The 21,379-nt window shown below is 49.3% G+C and overlaps 2 protein-coding genes across 10 annotated transcripts in view; one reads left to right on the forward strand and one right to left on the reverse strand.

Annotated features, from left to right (window-relative positions):
• Positions 1-2,008: 2,008 nt before the first annotated feature.
• The window catches only part of CSTPP1 (centriolar satellite-associated tubulin polyglutamylase complex regulator 1), a 96,153-nt gene continuing 76,782 nt past the window's right edge, over positions 2,009-21,379 (reverse strand). For 5 of the 8 annotated variants that reach the window (XM_068683756.1, XM_068683758.1, XM_068683761.1 and 2 more), the window contains one exon: positions 18,212-20,957. In XM_068683756.1, the coding sequence (XP_068539857.1) occupies positions 20,777-20,957 (181 nt within the window). In that variant the 3' untranslated portion in view covers positions 18,212-20,776. Of the gene's footprint in view, positions 5,032-6,084; positions 6,194-12,260; positions 12,472-18,211; positions 20,958-21,379 lie in introns of those variants that run through there. The other 3 variants (XR_011097074.1, XM_068683757.1, XM_068683762.1) reach the window with 3 other exon arrangements.
• ARFGAP2 (ARF GTPase activating protein 2) lies at positions 8,694-18,829 on the forward strand. Of its 2 annotated transcripts, XM_068683741.1 has the most exons (18): positions 8,694-8,816; positions 9,633-9,913; positions 9,998-10,116; positions 10,500-10,572; positions 10,817-10,948; positions 11,038-11,118; positions 12,163-12,265; positions 12,926-12,982; positions 13,532-13,576; positions 14,668-14,720; positions 15,141-15,277; positions 15,786-15,917; positions 16,403-16,531; positions 16,612-16,740; positions 17,104-17,230; positions 17,328-17,418; positions 17,539-17,657; positions 18,097-18,829. In XM_068683741.1, exons 2-18 carry the CDS (start codon positions 9,842-9,844, stop codon positions 18,115-18,117), a joined length of 1,620 nt encoding a protein of 539 aa, XP_068539842.1. In that variant the 5' UTR covers positions 8,694-8,816; positions 9,633-9,841; the 3' UTR covers positions 18,118-18,829. The 2 variants fall into 2 exon arrangements, with proteins under 2 accessions (XP_068539842.1, XP_068539843.1); XM_068683742.1 differs by lacking the exon at positions 13,532-13,576.

Here is a 21,379-nt window from a genome sequence, read left to right on the forward strand (position 1 = left end):
AGCTGTTCATGCTGGCAAGGTGGAAGAGGAATGTCTGGTAGCATACTGGGACTAGCTTTTTTCTGGTCCTGAATCTGTTTCAGGTGTACATATGCCCAGTTAAGAGAAGACCTCTCCAATCTCTGTCCTGCCTTTCTGCCCTTCAAAGTCTCTGAGGCTGTTGAGACAAAGTAAGGTCCAGATTTTAGTGCTTTGTGTATTCAAACATGAGCATTTGTCAAAGGTATATGGCTGATAGACATGTTCCAATACAGAATAAGCCCAAAAGCTTAAAGGAGCTTAAAGGAAAGCAGAAAGAAAAGTAAACATTTATGGTATAAAACTCAAAAGACTAAAAACTAGCTACTTATTGCATTTGTTTGAAGCTGTTGCTGAGATGCAGTGTGAGCTTGTAGGAGCTTTCTGCAGTGAACTTCTGGGTTAGTACCTCAGGAACTTCATTCACTCAGACTCCAAAAAAAAAAAGTCTCTGCCACTCGCTCCCACTGGTGCTAGCTGCTGCAGAGCTGTTTGGGAAAGGGATGATACAAAGAAGGAAGTTTTGAATTCAGAGGTGAGCACTTGGGATTAAGTGACTGCAGAATGTTGGCAGATAGTGAAGCAAAAAGGATGTTAAACAAGTGTGGACTCGAGGTGGGGATGGACAGATTCAACCATTAACCTAGGGGAAATTAAAAAGTGTCACAAAGTGTGTTGCCTGACTGCTAATGAGAGCAGAAATGAGCTGTTTACAGCACCTTGGGTGGGGTGAAATATAGTCTGGCATGGGCAATGATCCACAACTCGAGAAATGTCATTGTATAGGCATTTTGATTCAAAGATCTAGGTGCTCCTTTTAGTACCATGTCCCAGGTAAAATATCAGCTGTGTTAGGCAGTAAGGGCCAGTTGCTGACCTCTCCAGCTGAAAAATGTTTTGCTGTCTGCTTTGTTCTAATATACATGAAAGTAAAGAACATGTGCCAGGCCTGAGATAAGAGATAAAGAGTGAAGGATTAAAAACCTGCTTTGTGTTAAATACAGAAATTTACCTTGTTAGCTTGAATGGTTTCAAGGACTAAGATTAGCCTTTCAAGTAGGGTCAAACCAAAGATCTAAGAGGGAGTTAGGAAGGACAAGAAGCTTGACTTCAATTCTTCCCCCAAAGTTCTGATCAGGTTATAATTAGAGGTGGAGGTAGGTGTGGCCAGAAGCTGCTGTGAGGACAGAAATGGCCAGTGGACAGGACCCCTGGTTACAGTACAAACAACCTGAAATTCCACAGGACAAAGTCTGAACAGACTTGTTTATCCTAGGAAAACACCGTGACCTGATCACAGGGGGCTGCTTGAAGGTTTCCAGAAATAGTGACGTGCCACACTTCATGTGAACATGTCCTCTAAAGAATGTTTGCACATCAGGAATTCTTGCCAAAAGCTGAAGTAAGAGACAGGGGAAAATGCATCAAGAATAAAGAATTGCTCAGCTGGAATGTACCTCATAAATTTTGGTATGGATACCCAAAACCAAATGGAGTAGTAAAAAGAGAGCCTGTGTAATAAAGCCCTCCCTGGAGGGGTGGTGGTGGTGGGGAACATCTAATGGTCTTAAATTAATGTAATATTTGCCTGGAGACTTACTCACTGCTATGGAAAGCTAAGGTTTCTTTTTAACCACAAAGGCTCTAGTTGAAACTTGTTATCCATACCATGCCAAAGGTTCTGCATGAACAGAGAGCTAGTTGCACATGTGACCTTATAGCTGTGCCTCACCTTCAGGTCAGCAAAGCCTCTTCTTCCCACAGAGCTTCTGTAAAAACACACAGATGTGCCTCTGTGGCTGATGGACAACAGAATGAAAACATTATCTAGTTGTTTTTTTTAATAAAGCCATTCCTTGTGAACAGCTTTGTATGTCTGTGGTTGGCAGATAATTAATTTAGTTCTGACATCTTCCTGGGAAAGTATTTCTAAAGCATCATGCAAAGCTTGGCTTTTATGATGATGATGAATTTTTTCTAGGAAGAGGAAGTTAAGGATTCTCCATGGCAGATCCCACCCATTTCCCCAAAGCAGAAGCTGAGCTTGCTTAACCCATTAATAACATTTCTGCCCTGTAGGCAGAATCTGGGCCTTGGACCCTGTAGAGCCCCCAAGCCAGCTGTGCTCTGCGGTAGCAGCTGAGGGTTGTGGTTAGCATCTAACTCTTGGTGGCATTCCCACAGCCCTGTGTGGAGCCTGGGGCCGTTGGTGCTTCAGTTTGCTTTCCATTTCCACTTCCCCATTCCCTGTGTCATTGTGGCTGGTTTGCTTGGCACAAAGCACTGAAGCAGGTGTGAGTGGATGTCAGTCCTGCACTGGGACCCCTCAGAGCTGTTAAAACCCATTCTGGATGCCCTGGATTCTTCTGGATGCCCTTTGCTCCTGCCCTGCTTGCAGACCTAGCCTGTGGCTGCAGCCGTGGGGTGCTCATCTCTGCTATTTCAGGCGCGTTCTCCTTGACTGAAGTTCAGACTGTGCACAAACTGCACAACTGGGGCTGCCTCAGGCACATTTCTAGATCTGCTAGCGTTTTGCTCGTGGGCAACAGTCTGCAAAATTCCCCTCTGCTCGTGAGGAAAGCTGGTGCTGGAGGTAACATGGGCCTGCACGCCACTCAGAGTGTTGGGTAGTTGCTCCTAAGTAACTACTGCACAGAGGCTGGCTGCAGGGACGCTCCATGCTGGTCATGGAGCTGAACCTGAGACAAGGCCAGGGCCACAAACTCCAGCTTTACCTATGGAAATAAGGTTGGGAAATACCTATTTAAAACAAAAACAAACAAAAAAAAACCTGCAACCAAGTGTTGTGCTGCCACTCATTTCCAGGCTGCAAGGAGCTGGAAGGCTCAGGGGCTGCAAGGGAGTGAATCTGTTTATCAGCCTACCTAAGAAGAGCAAACAGATAAATATGAGAGGGTGTTTCTGGACAAGGTTAATAAATTCTTGCTGAAAGGAAAGTGGGGGTGAGGGTAGGGAAGGGGGTAGCTCTAAAAGACCAGCTGTTTTTTTTTTTTTTCCTAGGGATATCTTGACTCAGTGGCATGGCTGCAGTGAACTTTTCAAAGCCAAGCTTTAGGCCCAGTCACCTTCTCAGTTGCTTCAAACACATCCATCTTACTGGCTGTCTCACCCTGCCTTCCCTTGTCTAGTAGCCCTCCTTGCACAGGTTCATGGTTTGCTGTCAGTCCTGCAGTTTGATGTAATTACAGCTGCAGCTTGCGATGTCCTTTCTCCAGAAGCAGCGTGGTGGCTCAGCACCTCTCTGCAGAGACCCATAATCTCTCCTCTTCAGTCTCAGCGCTTTCACTGGGTCCGGCTATTTATAGGTCCTGTGATCCCTTCCTCCCCGTGTTTCCCTTCTATCCTGTCAGCTGGAAATCTTCCAGGTCCTGTATTCTTCCCCTTTGACTTCCTGAGTCTATTGTTCCTGCTTTCAGCAGGAGGCTGACACTGGAAGCATCGCTGTCCCCAGCTGTGATTGTATTAGCCCTTTCTCTCAAATCCTCCTCAGGGCCACACAGGTGCCACACAGTTCCTAAGGAAAGCTGCATCCACAGCCCAGTGTATGTTTGCATCCTCTCTACACATTGTTACCACCCGCAGAGCCGAAACACTGCTACCTACTCACTCTCCACCCAAATCCCATTTCACAGTGGTGCTTATATTCTGTGGGAATTGTATATTTTCAAAACTTTTATAGTAAAGCAACAGCTTTCTGATTTTTCCTTGTTTACACTGTGTTTTTTTAGCATTGCCTGCCTTGGGTCGCTGTCTTCTGCTTTAGGCATGCTTCCCACTCTTGTGGGGCCTGCAGGCAACTAGTCCCTGTACTGGAGGCATTCAGTTTAGGAAACTGGTGAGTGAGGTGATCTGCAGGGAACATGGAGATTACATGCCCACTAGAAGAGTCAGAAAGGTCACGTATAATAGGACAGCCCTTCCAGCTCCGTCCTCAAGCAAATCAGTGCCTGTGCTGTGGACTGCTCCTGAAAGGAGGCAGTGGCCAGGCAACTCAGAAACTCCAGAAGAGGCTCGTTGTTCTGGGGTGAAAAAGGAGGTGTTTCCCTCACTGGAGTACCACCACCTTCCCTCTTCTCCACCTCCCTTCTTCCCCCACCCCCAGGTCACTTGTTTTTTCAGTTTATTTAATTCCAGCATTAAAGTGCTTCAGGAAAGATGCTCAAAACCACAGAAAGCACTGGCTCTTAACTCCCTCGTGGTCTGTCCCAGGCCTGCAGGCTGGCAGCTAAGCTAGTCCTGACAGCCCAAGACCAACACAAACTATAATTCTCAGACTGTACCTTTTCTTCAAGGAGTAGGACTTCTCGTGACTTCAGGGTCTGTGAACGAAACCAACTCCTTTGATGGCTGCTGCCTGGGCCTCGAGTTGTCTGAGAGGACAGCCAAGGCTTTCGGCCTTGTGCTGCCACTGCTGTTCCTGAAGTTTCAGCTGCTGCAGATGTTGAAGACTGCTGAGCCACTCAGAGAATCAAGTAATAGCCTCACACCCTGCAAACAGGCAAAGCCAGGTTGGCTGTGAAATAAAGGTCTCTGCTGTGCTCCTGCTGAACAGCTGTGGCGCACCATTCCCCTGGAGCTGCCACTCTGGCCAGGCTGACGTCCCCCTGCCTGCAAACAGCCTGGGGAACCCTCTCCTGCCACAGAGCACCCCGGTGAGACACGCAGTGCCACTGCATGGCCTTGCTGCTCACCTGGAAGGTCCCAGAGCCTGCAGTGTGCTGTGGACAAAGGTGTGCAGGTAGCAGGGACACGGGTGTCCCTGGGTTCCTGCTGCCACATGCAGGAAGACTTCTCCAGCCACTGACGCATCGTCTGCACTGTAAGCCCCAGCTCCAAAGTCAGTCATTGCGTGCCACACGTTGTAACAGCTGCCTCTCCAGCAACATTGCTCCAAAGAGCAGCAAACAACATCAGAAATCTGTCCTCTGCATGCAGCCTGCCTGCTGAGGCACTGAAGGCTGCGCTCAGGGCTGGTATCGGAGCTGGAGACACCTGCAATGGAGAACACAGGAAGCTGAAGGAGATCATGAAACTATGGCCTAGGAAGAACTTGAGGAATAAGGAAGTGGCTACAAACCCTAAAGGCCACCTGCTCCTACGTGATCTGAGGGGTAACAGTCTCACAAAGTGCTGTCCTTCCCTGTGGCAGGCTGCTTTGGTTTTCTGTCAGAGGCTGACAGATTCCCACCCCTCTTGGGTTCAGAGAACATGTTCCTCTCTCACTCCCTCTGGGAGTCTTTTTTGGCCTTTGCTCTATCCAAGGCTTCACAATTAGGTACTGCGATCTGCTGGTGTGCAGTTTTCTGTTCCCTAAAGAAGTTCTATTCCCCTTCATCCCAGCTGTGCCGCTTTCCTGCTTGCCCACGAGGATGTCTGCCAGTCAGCCAGATGCAAGCTGCTGCCTGCTTTCCCTGGTTCCCAGCCTTTCTGCTTCAGGCTTGTCACTGAACACGACTTCATTTACCAGATGAAATGCTGTGTGACACAAGGCACACTCCAGGCCCCGCATTGCTCTGTGGCTCTCCACTGCTCCTTATAAGCTTCCCCCTTTCCTGCAGCTCAGTACGGCACTGGGCGCAGCAAACCTTGACTCTCCTATTTATTAACCACTTCCCAGGGCTGAACATGCCTTTTATCAACCTCTGACTAACGGCTAAGTTTATCAGCTGCCCTCTGGGAGAGGGATGCAGCAACTGTGCCCTGGCTTGCTGTGGGGTCTGGTTGAGGGTCATTTTTCTCGCAGCTTCCATCCCTTTCAAGGCCGACAGCAGACCCAACGCAATTTTCCCAATATGCCAGCAAATGTTTTTTTTTTTTTTTTTTGTAACCTATTCTCCTTCCACATCCCATCCCCTGGGCTTTCCAGAAGTGCCTGCTCATGGCTGAGGAGCCACTGTGACTGCTATGAGCCCGTGGCCGTGCAACAGCACAGCCAAGAGCTCCAGCTCTGCCATGCTTGAGGCAGACAGGGTTTTTCTGACTGCAATGAGGCAGAAGCTCTGTGACAAGGAGACTGTGCTGCTGCCATTTCCATTTTTTATGTACCTTGTTAGCTAGGACAGGAGTGATGTCTGTTGTTGAACCAGTCTTGCTGGTGCCAACTTCTGCTGTATTTTGGGGGACCTCAGGGTGTGCGTTGCTCCTTGGATGGCTTCTGTGTGGGAGAAAACAGTGGGTCATTCCAAGAACAGTTAAGTCTGTGACGAATAAATCATCCTCAAAGGCATCCCCAAAACCTCCTGTATCCCCAGCACCTGCAATACCAGGCCGAGTGTTTCAAGCCAGACCTTTGAAAATAAATATTTGCTTACAAGAGTAGAAATGGAGTTACGAAAGAAGAGCATGAAGACACACGTGCACGCACACACGCAGAGAGTCACTTAACAACTAGGTTATCGGCAGCAATCAGGACTCACGCTCCAGTTACCGTTTCCATCAAGCCCCAGCAGTTTTGCCTGGCAGCCCAGCAACATCAGCTGATGCAACTGAGAGGGACAGTCCTCTCCTCTCCTCTCCCTGTCAAACCTTCCTAGCCCTTCCCTTACTCTTGCAGTCACAGGGGAAAGAGGGAGACCAGCTCAGCCACCCAGCTGCCAGAGCGGGTGCAAGGGGCATGACGTGCAGCAGGACCGGCCTTTCGGCTGCAGCGCAACCCCAAACTGGATGAAGCCAGCCACGACTGCTCCTCAGTATCTCCCAAGTTACCCACCCGTCGTCTTCCTTCGTAGGTTCCTTCTACCTTTGCTGGATTGTCTCCAAACCACAACATTTGTAAGACTGCAGTAAAATTGTGTAAGTTGTAAACCTTAACAAAATATTCACTCTGCACATAATGTATTAGCTCCTTATCTTAAATCTTGCCGGAAGCATTGTACGGAGTCAGTGTGTGACGTGCCTGCCTGCCTTTGTACAGTACTTTTCCTAGGGAGGCAGTTACTAATTGCACTGGCACAGTGGCAGACTGGTCCCCAGTATCTGTAAACTGGTTGGTTAAAAAAAATAAAGAAAAAAAAAAAAAGACTTAAGAATTTCTCCTCTCCCCAGGGAATAGCTAAATTCCTGGTACCCCACCACTCGCATTGTGATCCATGGGAAACTGTCTCTCCCAGTTATTTTGGGGCACTTAACTGAATTTCCTGCTCCCTCCCCTATTCTTCTCATTCAGCAAAAGCACAAGAGGCCAACAGGTCTGAGTGAGAGGGCAGGACCCAGCCAGCACCCTCCCTCTCCCTCACAGTCCTTGCAGCCCGCAGTCTATGCTGAGCAGTGGAAAACAGCAAGGCCCCTGCTGCCCTCCAGGACCACCCTGCTTCCAGACAGATCCCCAGAGGGGCACCTTCTCCTCGCCTTGGCTCTGACCTGCAAGTGCAGGGCAGGTTTTACCCCATCACAGCACTTCACTCCCGAGCCTCCCCAGCTCTCATCTGACTATCTCCTCACTTTGCCATTTATCCTTCCACGGTAACCTCAAACAATAAGATTCTGTGCTGATAAAAGCATCCCCAGTGGTATGGCAGGCTCCAAGAACAAGCCTGGTCACCCTCCTTCACTCTCCTGGATGATGCTGGGGACTGTCACCTCCTGACAGCAGTAGCAGCAAGGAGATCTCTGATTATAGGGCTACAGCTGGCTCGGGGTCTGGTGTCACAGCAGTCAGGAGGAAAGAGGCGAATGTCAGATGTGATGTAGGTGGACATGAAAGCTGAGGACCAAAGAGCAGGCTGCCGGCTTGCAGCTCAGAAATTCAACAGCAAAGCACATGAGATGCAAGAGAAACAGATGCAGGAAATAGCAAGGACTGTGCAGTGACAGCACACGCTCGCAGGGAACAGTCAGCAGCGGGAGGTCTTTCCTGTACTGACAAAGGCAACAAAAAGAAGCTGACTATTTTTCAGACCAGCAGCATGCTCTTCCTGCTGTTTTTATGTAAAACTGATGGACAGGATCAGCAGCCTTGCCAGCACTTGGAGCAAACAGCGTGGGCTGGAAGGCTTGCAAGGGACACAGCTGAGGCAAGGAAGCTCAAGGAACCCTGCTGTAGCAAGTCCTCTTTGGATACAGCACAGCAAGCATAAACCATGCACCCTTCCCAGAGCAGAGCAGCCTGCACTGTCTCTCCAGGTGCCTCCTAGCACAGACAGGCAGGGACATCGTGTGACACTGACCTACAGACCTCTGAGGCTGCCTGGGCTCATGCCATTTCTCTCTCGTAAGCCCCAACTAGGGTTAACACCACCACAAATAGATTCTGTCCCTCCTGGCCCCTGCACAGCATCTCTGCCACATGGCCAAGCACAGACGCAGGCAGAATAAAGCCAGCAGAGGAGGGGAGCAGCAGCACACAACAGATGGGACAAGGCAGGAGCAAGCACCTCAGGCTGACACTGCTCAGGCCAGCAGAACACCACCACTCCCAATATATGCTCACTGTCTGAACTGGCTTTCAGCAAATGCTCCTCTCCACAACAATATGCAGTTGATGCAGTCTCCACCAAGCCACTATATACTCTACCTCTTATTCCTCAATCTGCCTTCTGCTGCCACAACCCTAACAGCACTAACAGATCTTAATTGCCCTGAGCAGCCCCACCTGGAGCATTTACCCACAGCTGCTGCCCATGTGTTGGGTGGGTGTGGGTGTCCATTTAAGTTCAGCCCAGGGCTATTGCCTCTTGTTTGAGCTAACCTGGGGAGGTGCTGCAGTCTGGCTGTGCCTTCTGGATCCTGCTGAGCTGGAGCCTGTTGCTAAATTCAGTTTGCCACCGTGGACCTGCCTGGTGATTGCTAGACTTCACCCTGAGCTGTGAATTGCCTTCCTAGCTTGACTGCAGGCCTACCTCATTGCCAGGGGCTTGCCTGGCAATCTCACCTCTTGGCTGCTCCCCTGCTTGCTGGCCTCAGGTTTTATGGGATGGGCAAGGGCTGCTGAAGGCACAGCCCTACCAGGAGCTCCTCTCAGCTCCCCTTTTCCTAGGGTGCAGCCAGCCCTTGTTGCTGGCCCTCCTGGTATGTGCCCAGACAGCTGCACCACGAATGGGAGCAGGGAGCTCAGCCAGCTTAAAAATAGCCGTGACAAAAAGCTATTACTTACTTCTTCTACCTGAGGGGGTCCCCCAGCGCTGCTGGGATAACCCAGAAAGGGGCACAGAAACCACCACAAGGCAGGGGGCAGCCAGGGCTGTGCCTCACAGCCTCACCTTGGGGGAGCTCAGGGCGGGTGCCTCAGCAGAGGGGCAGCTTGCCTCCTGGATCAGGTGTTGGCAGCGAGACCTGAAGTACAAGGCCTGATTCCTCTGCTAAACCTTGTTTTTTTTTTTTTTTTTTTTTTTTTTTTTTTTTTTTCCAGGGTCTTTTGCTAGGGTCTTTTGCTAATTAGTTCAGTTGTTGCTAATTTTATCTGCGTGTCTTGGTGTTATGGAACTTAATTAAGGTCATGGATCGCGGGCTCCTAGGGCAGTTAGTGCCACAGTCCTCGTGTGGGGGAAAAATAAAACGAGTCGAAACGAAAGCCGTTCGATTTAACCCGAAAGCCGTTAAACTTAACCTGAAAGCCGCCATACCCAGGCACTAACCCATTTCCTCTTATTTTTAAGCAACAACTTGGCGTGACGGAGCAGCGCCCTCCGTGAGGGGAGCCCGCCCCGCGGTGCCGCTCCCCTCACGGGCGGCCGCCGCCGAGCCCCGGGCGGGCGGGAGGGAGGCGGTGCCCGGGCCGCCCCCCCTCGGAGGCCGGAGCCGGCGGGGCCCGTCCGGCTCCCGTAGCACCGCCCGTGGCTGCGGTGGCGTGTGGGAAGGAGAGACGATGGCGGCGGAGCCGGGCCGGGCGGAGATCCAGGCCTTCTTCAGGCGGCTGCGGGCGGCGCCGGCCAACAAGGTAACGGGCGGCGGGGGAGGAAGGGCGAGGGGATGGGGATGGGCAGGGAGCCCTCAGCCCATCTCTGCCTCTCTCTGCCTTTAGTCCTGCTTCGACTGCGGCGCCAAGAACCCGAGCTGGGCCAGCGTCACCTACGGCGTCTTCCTCTGCATCGACTGCTCCGGAGCGCACCGCGCCCTGGGCGTGCACCTCAGCTTCATCAGGTCGGGGGGCACGGGGCCCGCTGGGGAGGAGAAGAGTTTGGGTTTGGCTTCTGTGTGCGGGGGGAATGGGACCTGGGGTGCCACCGAGGTGGTTTTCTCGCGTGTTTCGTCGGGTCCCCTGCCCCATGCTGCGCTCTGCAGCACCTTCACCTTCTAAACGTGAGCGCTGTTACTTCCAAAGCTGAAGCGGACTTCACTGATCACTTTAAAAGTCCAAACCGATTCCCTCTGGGAGTAAACAAGTTACTGAGATGTTCTTCCCCCCCTTTGCCACCATTACCCTGCTGGGATATCTGGCGGTTCGAGCTCAGAGCATGCTTTTTTTTTTTTTTTCCTTTGCCACGCCTGTCTATTGTTAATAAGTGTAACTTGTTCTTGCGCAGGTCCACGGAGCTGGATTCCAACTGGAACTGGTTCCAGCTGAGGTGCATGCAAGTCGGCAGCAATGCCAACGCAGTAAGGAGCCTTTGTAGGCGTTTTGCTTGCATTCTGTTTTGCTAAGCCACGTCCTCTGTTCCTTGTCCCTTTCCTTTGTACCTTTCAGGGTACTGACCTAGCTGCCATGGGGTTCATACCGTGTGCTCAGAGCTATATCCTCTGCCTCTGGGAAGCTTCCTCTTCCTGTTCTCTTTGCATCATGTCTAATGCTTGCCTGAGTGTGACCTGGCAACCAGTGGACTGAATGTTGTTCTCTTTTCAGACTGCTTTCTTCCGTCAGCATGGCTGCACTACAACAGATGCCAATGCGAAATACAACAGTCGAGCTGCCCAGATGTACAGGGAGAAGATCCGGCAGCTGGCGAGCGCTGCCATGGCCAAGTATGGCACTGATGTAAGTCCAAGCAGCTCTCTGCTGTTAGACATGTAGAACTGGGTGCTGAGTCTTGCAGGATAGCTTCTTCTTTCCTCTTTTCTCTTCAGCTGCTCATAGATGGACTGAGTGGAGCCCCCGGGCATTCCCCTGACAAGAGCGATGCTGATTTCTTCATGGAGCACACACAGGTGAGAAGCTGTCCAACCAGACAGCCTGAACAGCTCTCACAGAGCCAGCTGGTCACCCAGGAGCCTGGAGAGGCGGTAGGAGCAGTCCTACTTAGATTGGAGGGATTTTAAGTTGTATACACATTAGATAGGAACACGGAACAACTAAGATTTAGTCATCAGCCTGGTATATAACCCACAGATGTAAATATTTCCATATGGGGCCTGTAATATCCATGTCCTTTCTCTTTCAAAGTATCTTCATCTTCGAGGGATACTCAGAGTCATCAATTACTCCCTGGAAAATGCTTTTTCTACTGCTTTAATGCAGAGTCTGTGGACAGTTAAAAGCGAGGGCTGGCTGTTATGGAAACTTCTAGTTAAGTCAGCTTTCCAGTGCATAGACCTTGGTAACGTTGGATTTAGGCAAGTGCTTCTACAATGCAAAGTGGATTATATCAACTGAATGTAGTGATGTGACAATGTGGCAACTAGTTATCTAGTAGTAAGGATGGAAATCAGTTATTTTCATAGTCTTGCTTTCAGCTGAGATAGAGTTAATTGTCTACAAAATACCCCCCAGCCTGCTGCTCCCCTCAGTTTCATTGTTCAGCATGACGCTGTGTCGTGTGGAACATCCCTTCGGCCAGTGTGAGTGAGCTGTCCTGGTTGTGTCCTCTCCCAGCTTCTTGTACCCCACCCTCCTTGCTAGCAGGGCACCACAGGAAGCTGCAAAATCCTTGACTCAGCATAAGCACTACTCAGCAACAACTGAAATGTTGTATTATTAACATTATTCTCATCCTAAATCCAAAATGTAACACCATACCAGCTCCCAGCCGAAACCAGGACACTCATTCAGCTAGATTCTCTTTTTTTCTTTTTTGTCTCTGATAATGTGTGCACAGCTCCACATCCCATTATTTTCAGCGAAGGGATAGTCTGGAGTTGGGAACATGTTTTCTTGACCTCAAATTCAATACAGGTTATTGAACTTGAAGTAAGTTGAGGATGGTTAGATTCGTTCATTCTCTGCAAATCATTCAAATGAGCATCTCTTTGCAGTCTTCCAGTACCTGGGATGTAGCAGATGCCAGCCAGAATCTTGCACAGTCTTCCCTGGAGGTGGAAAAAGCACCAAAGTCATCAGAAGGCAGTGAAGCATCAAGTGAGTTCTCTGCTTAATAATTTTCTTGAGAACCTGACTTAATGTCCAGGATGTCCAGGAGAATACAGTTCTGTAACCCAGTTGGAAGGGCTAAGCTTTGTCCCTTGGTTCAGGCTTGAAGAAACTGTGTGCTGTCTGATGTTAAATTAGTGGACACTTAAAAGAACAGCTCGGTTTGGGCTCAAGGAGTCAGTTCTTTGCATTTCCTGAAATGCAGTAAAAACAGTTTAGTTGGGGCTGGTTGCTCTGTTTCTCTACTTCCAGACGTAATTCTTCATTTAAACACTTTTCTCTATCCCTTGAATTTGATTGTTCTATATTCACATTTTATTTTCAGACCTGAAAACTGTTTCTAGGGTGAATTACAAAGAAACCAAGAATGTGGGAGAACAGATGTAATTTGAAACAGCTTTTATATTCCCTTGACAGAGTATTTACTTTCTTTTAATGCATTAAGAGCACTGCAGAATGGTTAACTTGCTCTTAAGACTTAAGGTAGTTGTGCTTGGCAAATTGCACCTTTCAAATGGAAATTAGATTGTTGAAGGAATTTCTGGGTGATGGGGGGCAGAGAAGGTAGCAAGACATAGAGCAGAACTGTGAACACAGAAAAGGAAGGAGAATTTCTCTGAATGTTCTCTTCTGTTCTTGTGCTTGCAGATCCCAGCCAAGGCCCATCTATTGACTTGTTGAGCACGTCTCCTAAAGCTCCTCTAGGTAAGTAACGCTTCAGTATCTCTTGGATCAGTCTTGCTGTTACACATACTGTTGTGTAGTAACTTTAGTGGAACTGTAACTAATGAGCCTATTTTCAGAATGTTGAAAGGTGTTTATCTGCCTATGGAACAAATACTGATGATCTCCATAAATTCCAAAATCACTCCACAGCTTATTGGAGGTTTCTTGCTCCTTTGGATGATCGAGTCCAAAGCTGTCTCATTCTCAAAAACTTGTTTTCGTTTCTGGGCTTTGGTCAAAACTTGGTATTTGCATATCTGGAACTTGGTTGACCAAGGCCACGTGGCTGTTTTGTGTTTCATCTGGCTTTTTCCCCTAGAAGCTTGGAACAAATACGCATTTAGTTTGCTGAATAACAGGTGTTTATATCTGATTGTCCCCCACCATAACTGTTCCGGCCACACACAATGTATAGCTGAGCTTCTTTCCTTACCAAGAGTGTGTTCCTAGCCCACAGGGGGCTTCATCCTGGGTGGAAAGCCTGTGTCCTTAAGCGTCTGTTCATTCCCCATGTTTGTTTCTTCTCAGACGCGTCCATGTGTCTATCAACACAAGAGCCTGCTCCTGCCAGAGGTAACTGGCTAACAGCTGGCCTGCTCTGGCTGCTTGTGACAACTCTGCCTGCCCCTTTTGTAATTCTGCCTTCAATAACTTTAGCTTCTTGTGCTTAGAGGGAGAGAATGAGCCGAAGCTTACATGTATCATATTGGGATCTATACCAGCTATTACTTTTCTGGAAATGGACCTTATTGTTACTTCTATTAAAACACTTCTTGACAGTAATCAAAATAAAATCAGGACCAGTATGCTGAAAGCAGTCTGATAGTGATGAATGTGCCAAACCCCTTATTTCAAAAAAACCTTATGGTAAAACGAGAAAAGATCGTTCTTGACAGCCTTCCCAGTATCTCAAGTATGGATTGACAAAAGTCATGTGGGTGTAGAAAGCAAGGAAACAGTTCTGTGGAAGGGAATCCCACAAGGGCACTAAGACTGGAGCTACGTAATGTTAAAAGCTGGAAAAGTGTCCTGGGCAGTTCCTTTTTATGCTTGCTTTGTTCTTACACATTTTCCACAGGCACCTACTGCTTGGCTGGATCTTGGCTGTTTTTACAGGTGTGGCGTGCTTTATGCCCTCAGAGTGACAGGTTTCTGGTAGAAGGGGTTGAGGAACCTGTTGCTTCTACAGCTCGCTGTACTTTAGGTCCATTTTGTTGGTGGTCTGTACGTGTAAACATTGCTTTAGGGTTCCTGCTTTTGTCCCTAAGGCACTGGTGAGACACTGACCTTCATGTAGCTCTGGATCTTCGTTTTCCTGGGTTTATGTATGAAATAAATGTAGTGTCTCTAGCAACCCTGATCTGTACTGGACAGGGTCGCCAACTGCATGACACCTGGAGGAGCTTTTTGAAGGTCTTAATTCAGTTACAAGCTTCTCCAGGGATGGGCGTGCTTCTTTAGGCCACCAGCCTGCAATTGTGGAGCTTTTCAGTGCATCTTTCTTGGCTGGGTGAAATCACCCAGCTTTCTGATGCAAAGCTGCATGGTGTGCCCTGGATTCTGTAGCAGCTGGACTGGGGTGGATGTTTGTGTGGGTTCCTGACTAATTTTGGCTTCTTAAATTAATTCATTTCTGTTTGTTTGCTGCTTCCCTCCTCTTGCAGAACTTAAATCCTCCCTTATTGGAAAGAAGAAGCCGGGAGCTGCCAAGAAAGGGGTACGTCTGAGCTCTTACTTTCTGGAGAGGAGGCAGGGCACGTCTCGTATTACTGCTGTCCTTTCCCTGGGCCTGTGCTTTCTGCCCTTACCCAAGCTGTCTACTGAGAGATCCATTTGGGGAAGGCAGAGCTTTATCTCACCACCTCTTTTGAAAGCTTGCTTGTAAATTAATGGACAAAAACAAATAGTGTTTGGATTATTACTGGAGTGTATGTGGCTAATCTCTTCACACTGGGCACCAGTGGGTCAACTCTCATGGTTTTTTTCCATCTTCTGCTGCAGGCTGTCCTGGGACTGTAGGTTGTGACTAAACAGGGAGACCGAAAGCCTGAGCTGCTGGTTTTCTTGTACTGTGAACAGCTTAGGGGGAAGAAGTCCTTTTTGTATGTGTTTTTTTTTTTTTTCCTTTCTTTCTCAGCTGGGCGCAAAAAAAGGTCTTGGAGCCCAGAAAGTGAGCAGCCAGAGCTTCAGTGAGATTGAGCGGCAAGCCCAGGTGGCAGAGCAGCTGAAGGAGCAGCAGGCAGCGGAGTCCAGGAAACAAGCTGAGGAGTCCATGTAAGTGCCCTGTCTGGGCCGTACGCCTTGTGTACATAAGGTAGAAGTAACACGTGGTTGATGCTGTTCTAGGACTGCCTGGTATGAGTACAGAACATCCACAACCAGTCCTTAGAGCAGGGCACAAGCTATATTGCTGTATTTTATTCAAATTAGTACCTCTGGAAGATTTTAAGGAGCAGATACGGATTTTATTTTTCTGTGGACCTCTGGCCAGGACTGATAAAAGCAAAGGCTGAACTGGGTGGGTGTTCTTGTGTATCTGTCCCAGGGGGTACAGAGGCAGTGCCTACACTGAGAAAATCACGTTTAGCTAGAAAAGAGTTGCATCCCAGTGGAGATGAGGTGGGGAGACAAGCTGCTATGAAGGGATTTTTGGCTGTGCTGCTGTGGAAGCGGGTGTATTGAGGGGTTGTCAGGGTTGCATTTCCCCTTGTCCCTCCACAGCATGGGCTGGGCTAGGGCAGAAAGGTAATGGGCTGGTACCCACTGCAGCTCTTTCCTTTAGAGTCACCTCGATGCGACTGGCTTATCAGGAACTGCAGCTCGATCGGAAGAAGGAAGAGAAGAAACTTCAGAACCTCGAAGGGAAGAAGCGTGAACAAGCTGAGAGGCTAGGCATGGGCTTGGTGTCAAGAAGGTACTTGGCAGGGGATGGCGTGGGGTAGAGGTGCTCTGGAACCACACTGCTCTAAAACAGTTTCCCAAAGGCAGTAGCTTGCTGCTGCTCTAACAAAAGGAAGGGATTTAATCTTCTTGCATGCTGGACTGTGTCTAAAAATGCTTCACACCACAGAAGGAATGGACACTGTTCAAAGGTTCCAGTTCTCATGTGAGCTTTTCCAAAGTTGCTTGGGGCCTGTCAGTGCCTATCTCTGGAGCCTTACAACTCCACAGATGTCTGCATGTAGGCAGGCATCACCCTACGTCCCTTAAGAAGATAACTCAAGACTTTGAGGGATTCAAGCCTGATGTGTGGTAAAGGGGGTTGGCTCCCCACAACTTCCTCCAGCTCTGTGGCACCTGCCCTGTCTCTGAAGGCCAGATTCAGTTCTGAGGGAGACTGTTTGTAGGCGCTGGATGGTGTCACAGCTGTCAGCCCTGACCACCTATTTGTTGTGCTAGCTCTGTTTCACACTCGGTGATGTCTGAGATGCAAGTCATTGAGCAGGAGACGCCACTGGCCGTGAAATCTTCCCGCTCCCAATTGGACCTGTTTGATGATGCTGGAAGCTTCACATCTGGACCCCCCAAGTAAGACTAAGCTTCAGTGTAACGTTTGGCTTGTTTCTAAATTTATTATCTGGCTTAAACTACCTATTTTTGGTACCTAGGTACAAATATAGTCCCTTCTCATTTGAAGATGCCTTTGGCTCACGATGGGAAACAGACTCTTCGTGGGGTGTTGACAAAGAGGAGGAACCAGAGGTGACAATTTCCAGTATTCGGCCAATTTCAGAGAGGTAAAGCACCTGCTACTGTACTGCCCTTGTACAGGACAAAGGGATGGGTCTAGGAGTTGTGGGGGAGATGCTACTGTGCTGTGACAGGAGCTGAGCCTTAGACTGCAGAAGATCACTTACATGGGTAATCCTGAGAAAAGGGGCCTTTGGTGAGAGATCCTTTGGGCACTTCTTTTCCTATTGTGTCACAGCCCTTATGGTCATCAAATGGGGTCTGCCCTGGGGGGAGGGGAGGAGAGAACTCTGGTAGCAGCTAGCCCTTGGGGTTTGTTCCTCTCCTTCCATCAGATGGGATATGAGACATGTCTTTCTCTACTGTGTTGCTGAGCTTAAGCTGAGCTGTCTCCTCTCTTGCTTCCTCAGGCCCACCAGTAGAAGAGATACAGAGCACAGGACATCAGTTGTGGAATCAAATGAAGCTCGGCAGAAGTTCGCAGGAGCTAAAGCTATCTCTTCAGATATGTTCTTTGGGCGGGAAGCAGATGCTGAGGTAAATGCACTTTGCAGTGCTCTGACTTCATCTCCTGTTTGCTCAGGTTGTTCTTTGTTCCGTTCCTTTACCTTTTTTGTTTTCCTTTCTTCTGCAGTACGAAGCCAGATCCCGACTGCAGCAGCTCTCAGGCAGCAATGCTATCAGTTCTGCAGACCTGTTCGGAGAGGCTGAGAATGCGCACTCAGGTTTGTTAGCACTCAGTGGGTTGAGGAAGGGAGTGCAGCTTTGGAGGACCTCAACAAGAGGGGGTCAGGGTGTTCTCTGGAGCTGGAGAACTCCAGCCTTACTCCTCCTGGTTCTTGTAGGTGGTGTGTCGATTGGAAATGTCCTGCCTGCAGCCGATATCGCACAGTTCAAGCAAGGAGTGAAGTCAGTTGCTGGCAAGATGGCTGTCCTAGCCAACGGGGTGATGAACTCCCTCCAGGTGAGGTTGCACTGCAGCACCTTCAGACAGGTTCTAGTCATGTTCGGGGACTTCTACCATATCCTGGCCGTTCCAAGTGATTTCACTGGGATTATCATTGTCTTCTCAAATCATATGGAAAGTCCTAGATAGAGATGAGCCCTTTTGTAGCTGAGGATTCAATAGCTGACCAATTCCAGGTGGCTGGTGAATGCTACTTGGACAACATTATTCTCCTGCTGGACAGGGTACTGTGTTATGTCAGACATGCCTTTTCCCACACTTAAAAAATTTAGCCCGTTTTACCTCCTGTCTTTGCAAGGTGTCCTCTCTTGAGGCAACCTTTTGTTGACCATTGTGTATTGATTGCATTAATGCCAAACCCCCATGACCTTGTTATTTGCTTCTTTGGAGTTTGCACAGTGTTATAGAATGGTGTCTTGGTGTGTTTCCTCCCCAGGATCGTTATGGTTCATATTGATGACCCAGGAACTGCAACTCGCAGGGAAGCCAGCAGGAGGCACTGATGCCACCTTCGCCTGGAGTAAACTCTGCAGGATTGTCTTAGTTTGTCTGGGGTGGGTGGGGAGGGGAGAAGGAAAGCAGAAGGGGGCAGGACATGGCTGTGCCCAGGATGCTTTCCAAATATCTGAATTCCACTCTGCATTAAAATTTGATGTGCCCTCAGACCCACTGCTATCTACTAGCCAGTGGAGATGGGGATAACCTCACTGCTGTGAAAGATGTGGGAATTCCTGAGACTGCCCTCATCAGTGCTCCTATCCTTCCTGGCCCATCCCTTAGCTGACCACGTGACAGAGGAAATGGGAATGCTGTTTTTCTGAACGTGTTACCTGGTCCCTACGGACATGACTGTGGCTTTCTGTTCTGCTCAGTGCTCTTACTGCCTGATCCCAAGCAGGCTGCTGCAGCAGTTCACAGCACGGGTAAGGCATTTTCAGCTGCAAGGTTCTAGCGTGCATGGTAAGCCATGGTGTCACAATTCCTCTGTATTTGCAGGGTCTGCCTTTTACCATGGGATAATCCTTTTTATTGTCTTGTAAACTGGCATATATTGATGCGGGAGAACAAATCAAGCAAAGATTATTTTTTTTAGCTTCTAATCACATCATGAGCAAAAAAAAAAAAAGGCCCAGGCCATGAAGTACTATAAAGATATTTGCTGGACCCTTGGTTATTGTGTTGCCCTGTCCTATCTTCCATCCAGACTTGGACAGAGGGGAAGGTCCTGAAACCCTGGCTTAAGTGGGACAGGGGTGAGGGAGGCTGTCCCCATGGGGACTGCAACCTTAGTCCTACTCAGGTGGGTTCTTTGCTTCTGAGTGTGGTTTCAACAAGAGCAGTTTTCCCTTCATGCAGTTGAGGATGGGATAGGCCTTTTTTTCTGTGCTAATTTTGCAACTATTGCAAAATAGCTGGATGAGCAAAACAATTTAACTCCGTGGGTTCCTGTCAGCAAATGCCCCCTTCAGGGCTGGGCCCCCACATTGTGCCAGATGTGCACGGACCCTCCTGGTCCACTGGGGGCTGCGTGGCAGCAGCCAGAGGGGCCGTGGTACCCCCAGGGCTGTGGCGGGGGTGGAAGTGGCTGAGGGTTGAATGTGCTTGCGTGGGTGATGTGGGCACGGTGCCATTTGTGCTGGGGGTGGCAGCGGGCCCCACCTGGGCGGGGTCAGCATTGTGGGGCCCCATGAGAGGCCACTGGGGCCTGGGAGGGGGGGCACAGAGCAGAGTTTCTCAGGCTTGGCCCCAGGCCTTACACTGCATGCTTTATTCCCTTGCTTTGGTTGTTGCCCACTGCTGGGTGGGGAAAAAACGTGCAGTTAAAGAGCATGCTGATAACTTACAATCAATAAATACCTCCCCCTACCTCCACAGCCAGGTCAGCAGTAGCTAAAAGATTACTCTTAAAATAGTTCCAGCATGTGCTGAATCCGCTCGGCTTAGGGCAGCGCTAAGCTTTGGGTTAACAGATCTTAGTAGCCTACACCGTGCAGCGTTTTAGGGCAGGGAAGAGCAAGAAGCCTCCCAAAGGCTCACGAGAAATTGGAGTATCTTGGGAAATAACGAGTCCATGCAAGCTGTGACAGAGGTGCATGGCTAGTCAGCTGTTCAGGGTTGTGGAGGCCAAGCTGCAGAGTTAGTTACCACTGAGGCTGTAATTCTTTCTGTAGCTGTACAGGCCACACCGCGATGATACAACAATGCCAATATTTACAAAAAGTACCTGGGCCTCACTTGAAAACTGCCTCCTCCTCCCCCAGTGCTTCTGCCCACCAACCCCCAGCAGATACGCTCTATGTTGGCAGGCTGCACCACCACCTGTGGCCAAACCATCTGAAGACTTTTCATCTCTCTGTTCCACCCCCCTCTACAAAGCCTGCTTTCAGCAAATGAGCTTAATGTGCTGTTGGAGGCAGGGGGAGGCCTCCCAGAAGGGAACTCAGCACAGCAGAGGAGCCGCAAAGCACCGTGCAGTACTTGCTGAAATCTAGCTTATTATTTGCTTTGGCTTGGCTTGGACTCATGGAGGAGGAAGCTGTGACAGGTGGCAAGGCACTACCTAAACCCTTCTATTCTAGGAACTTGAGGAATTTCTCTACCTTTGATCACATGCAGGTGCAGCTTTACTGGGAATAATTACAATGGAGCGTGAATGCAAAGCTGCCGCTGGCGATTTAACCACTCTATTGTCTAGACCAAGTCTGAACACAGCTACACAACAAAACCCTGGCACCAAGCCTGCACCAGCGCTCCCACTGCTCCAGCACCTGCTGAACTGGGAGAGAGCCCTGGTTGGGAGAACGCCGGGCTATTTCCAAGTACGGGCAGCTCTAGCAGCTGCTGGTTTGTCGTCTTACGTGCCAGCAGATGGCAGCAGAACTCTGCAGCTGGAAATAGCTACTCCTACACAGATTTGGATCTAGGGGAAAAAAAAAAAAAAGTGTTCTTGCTGGGAAGAGACAGGTGGACTTGGCAATGGGGCCTGGCAGAGTCGCGCACACACTGGTGATGTGGATGTAACCCAGTGCCAGAGCAGATGCTCTGGGAGGAGGTGCTGCACCTCCAGGGAGATGTGGACAAACCAAAGGTGGGACTGGTGCCCACCCTCACAACCTTCAGTTTTCAGAGGAGTCTGTCTCTTCGTTGGAGCCTTCACTCTCAGCATCCATTTTTCGGCGATGGTGGAGAGGTTTCCAGGGAGAGTTAATCCTGGGTGAGTGACGGACAGGCAAATTAGCAGTGTCCCCGCTGGAGCTGGTAGGAGCAGAGATGGCAAGCCCTGAAACCTGAGCTATCCTGGAAGAGAAAAGACAAATGCTGGGTAGCCGAGCTTGTCATCTCCAGCCTTAACCATAGCAATTTTGGAGTAAACTCGCAGAGGACTCATTCCCAGCTAGAAAGATGTTCATGGCAAAGATGGGGAATACTTTACACCAGTATCTGCCAGACTTGCTGTGCAAATCTTTTTTCCCTGTTAAAACAGATCTGGCCTCAGCCTGTGTCTCCTAACACTCCTAGTTTTCACTGTCCAACATTTTTTTTTTTTCCTAACCAAGGTGCATTTCCTCCCCAGTTTCTGAAGCCTTTTCTAAGGATTTTGTTAGCACCACCCAGCCACCCCAGAGGCCCTCTCTGCCTAGGCTGCTCTGTTAGCTCCTCTCTTGTCTTATAGTTGAGTAAAAGACTAGGGGCAGTACTTCAGTGAAGATTTCCGTAAC

The sequence above is a fragment of the Anas acuta genome, chromosome 5 (genome assembly GCF_963932015.1).
Source record: "Anas acuta chromosome 5, bAnaAcu1.1, whole genome shotgun sequence".
Taxonomy (NCBI): Eukaryota; Metazoa; Chordata; class Aves; order Anseriformes; family Anatidae; genus Anas; species Anas acuta.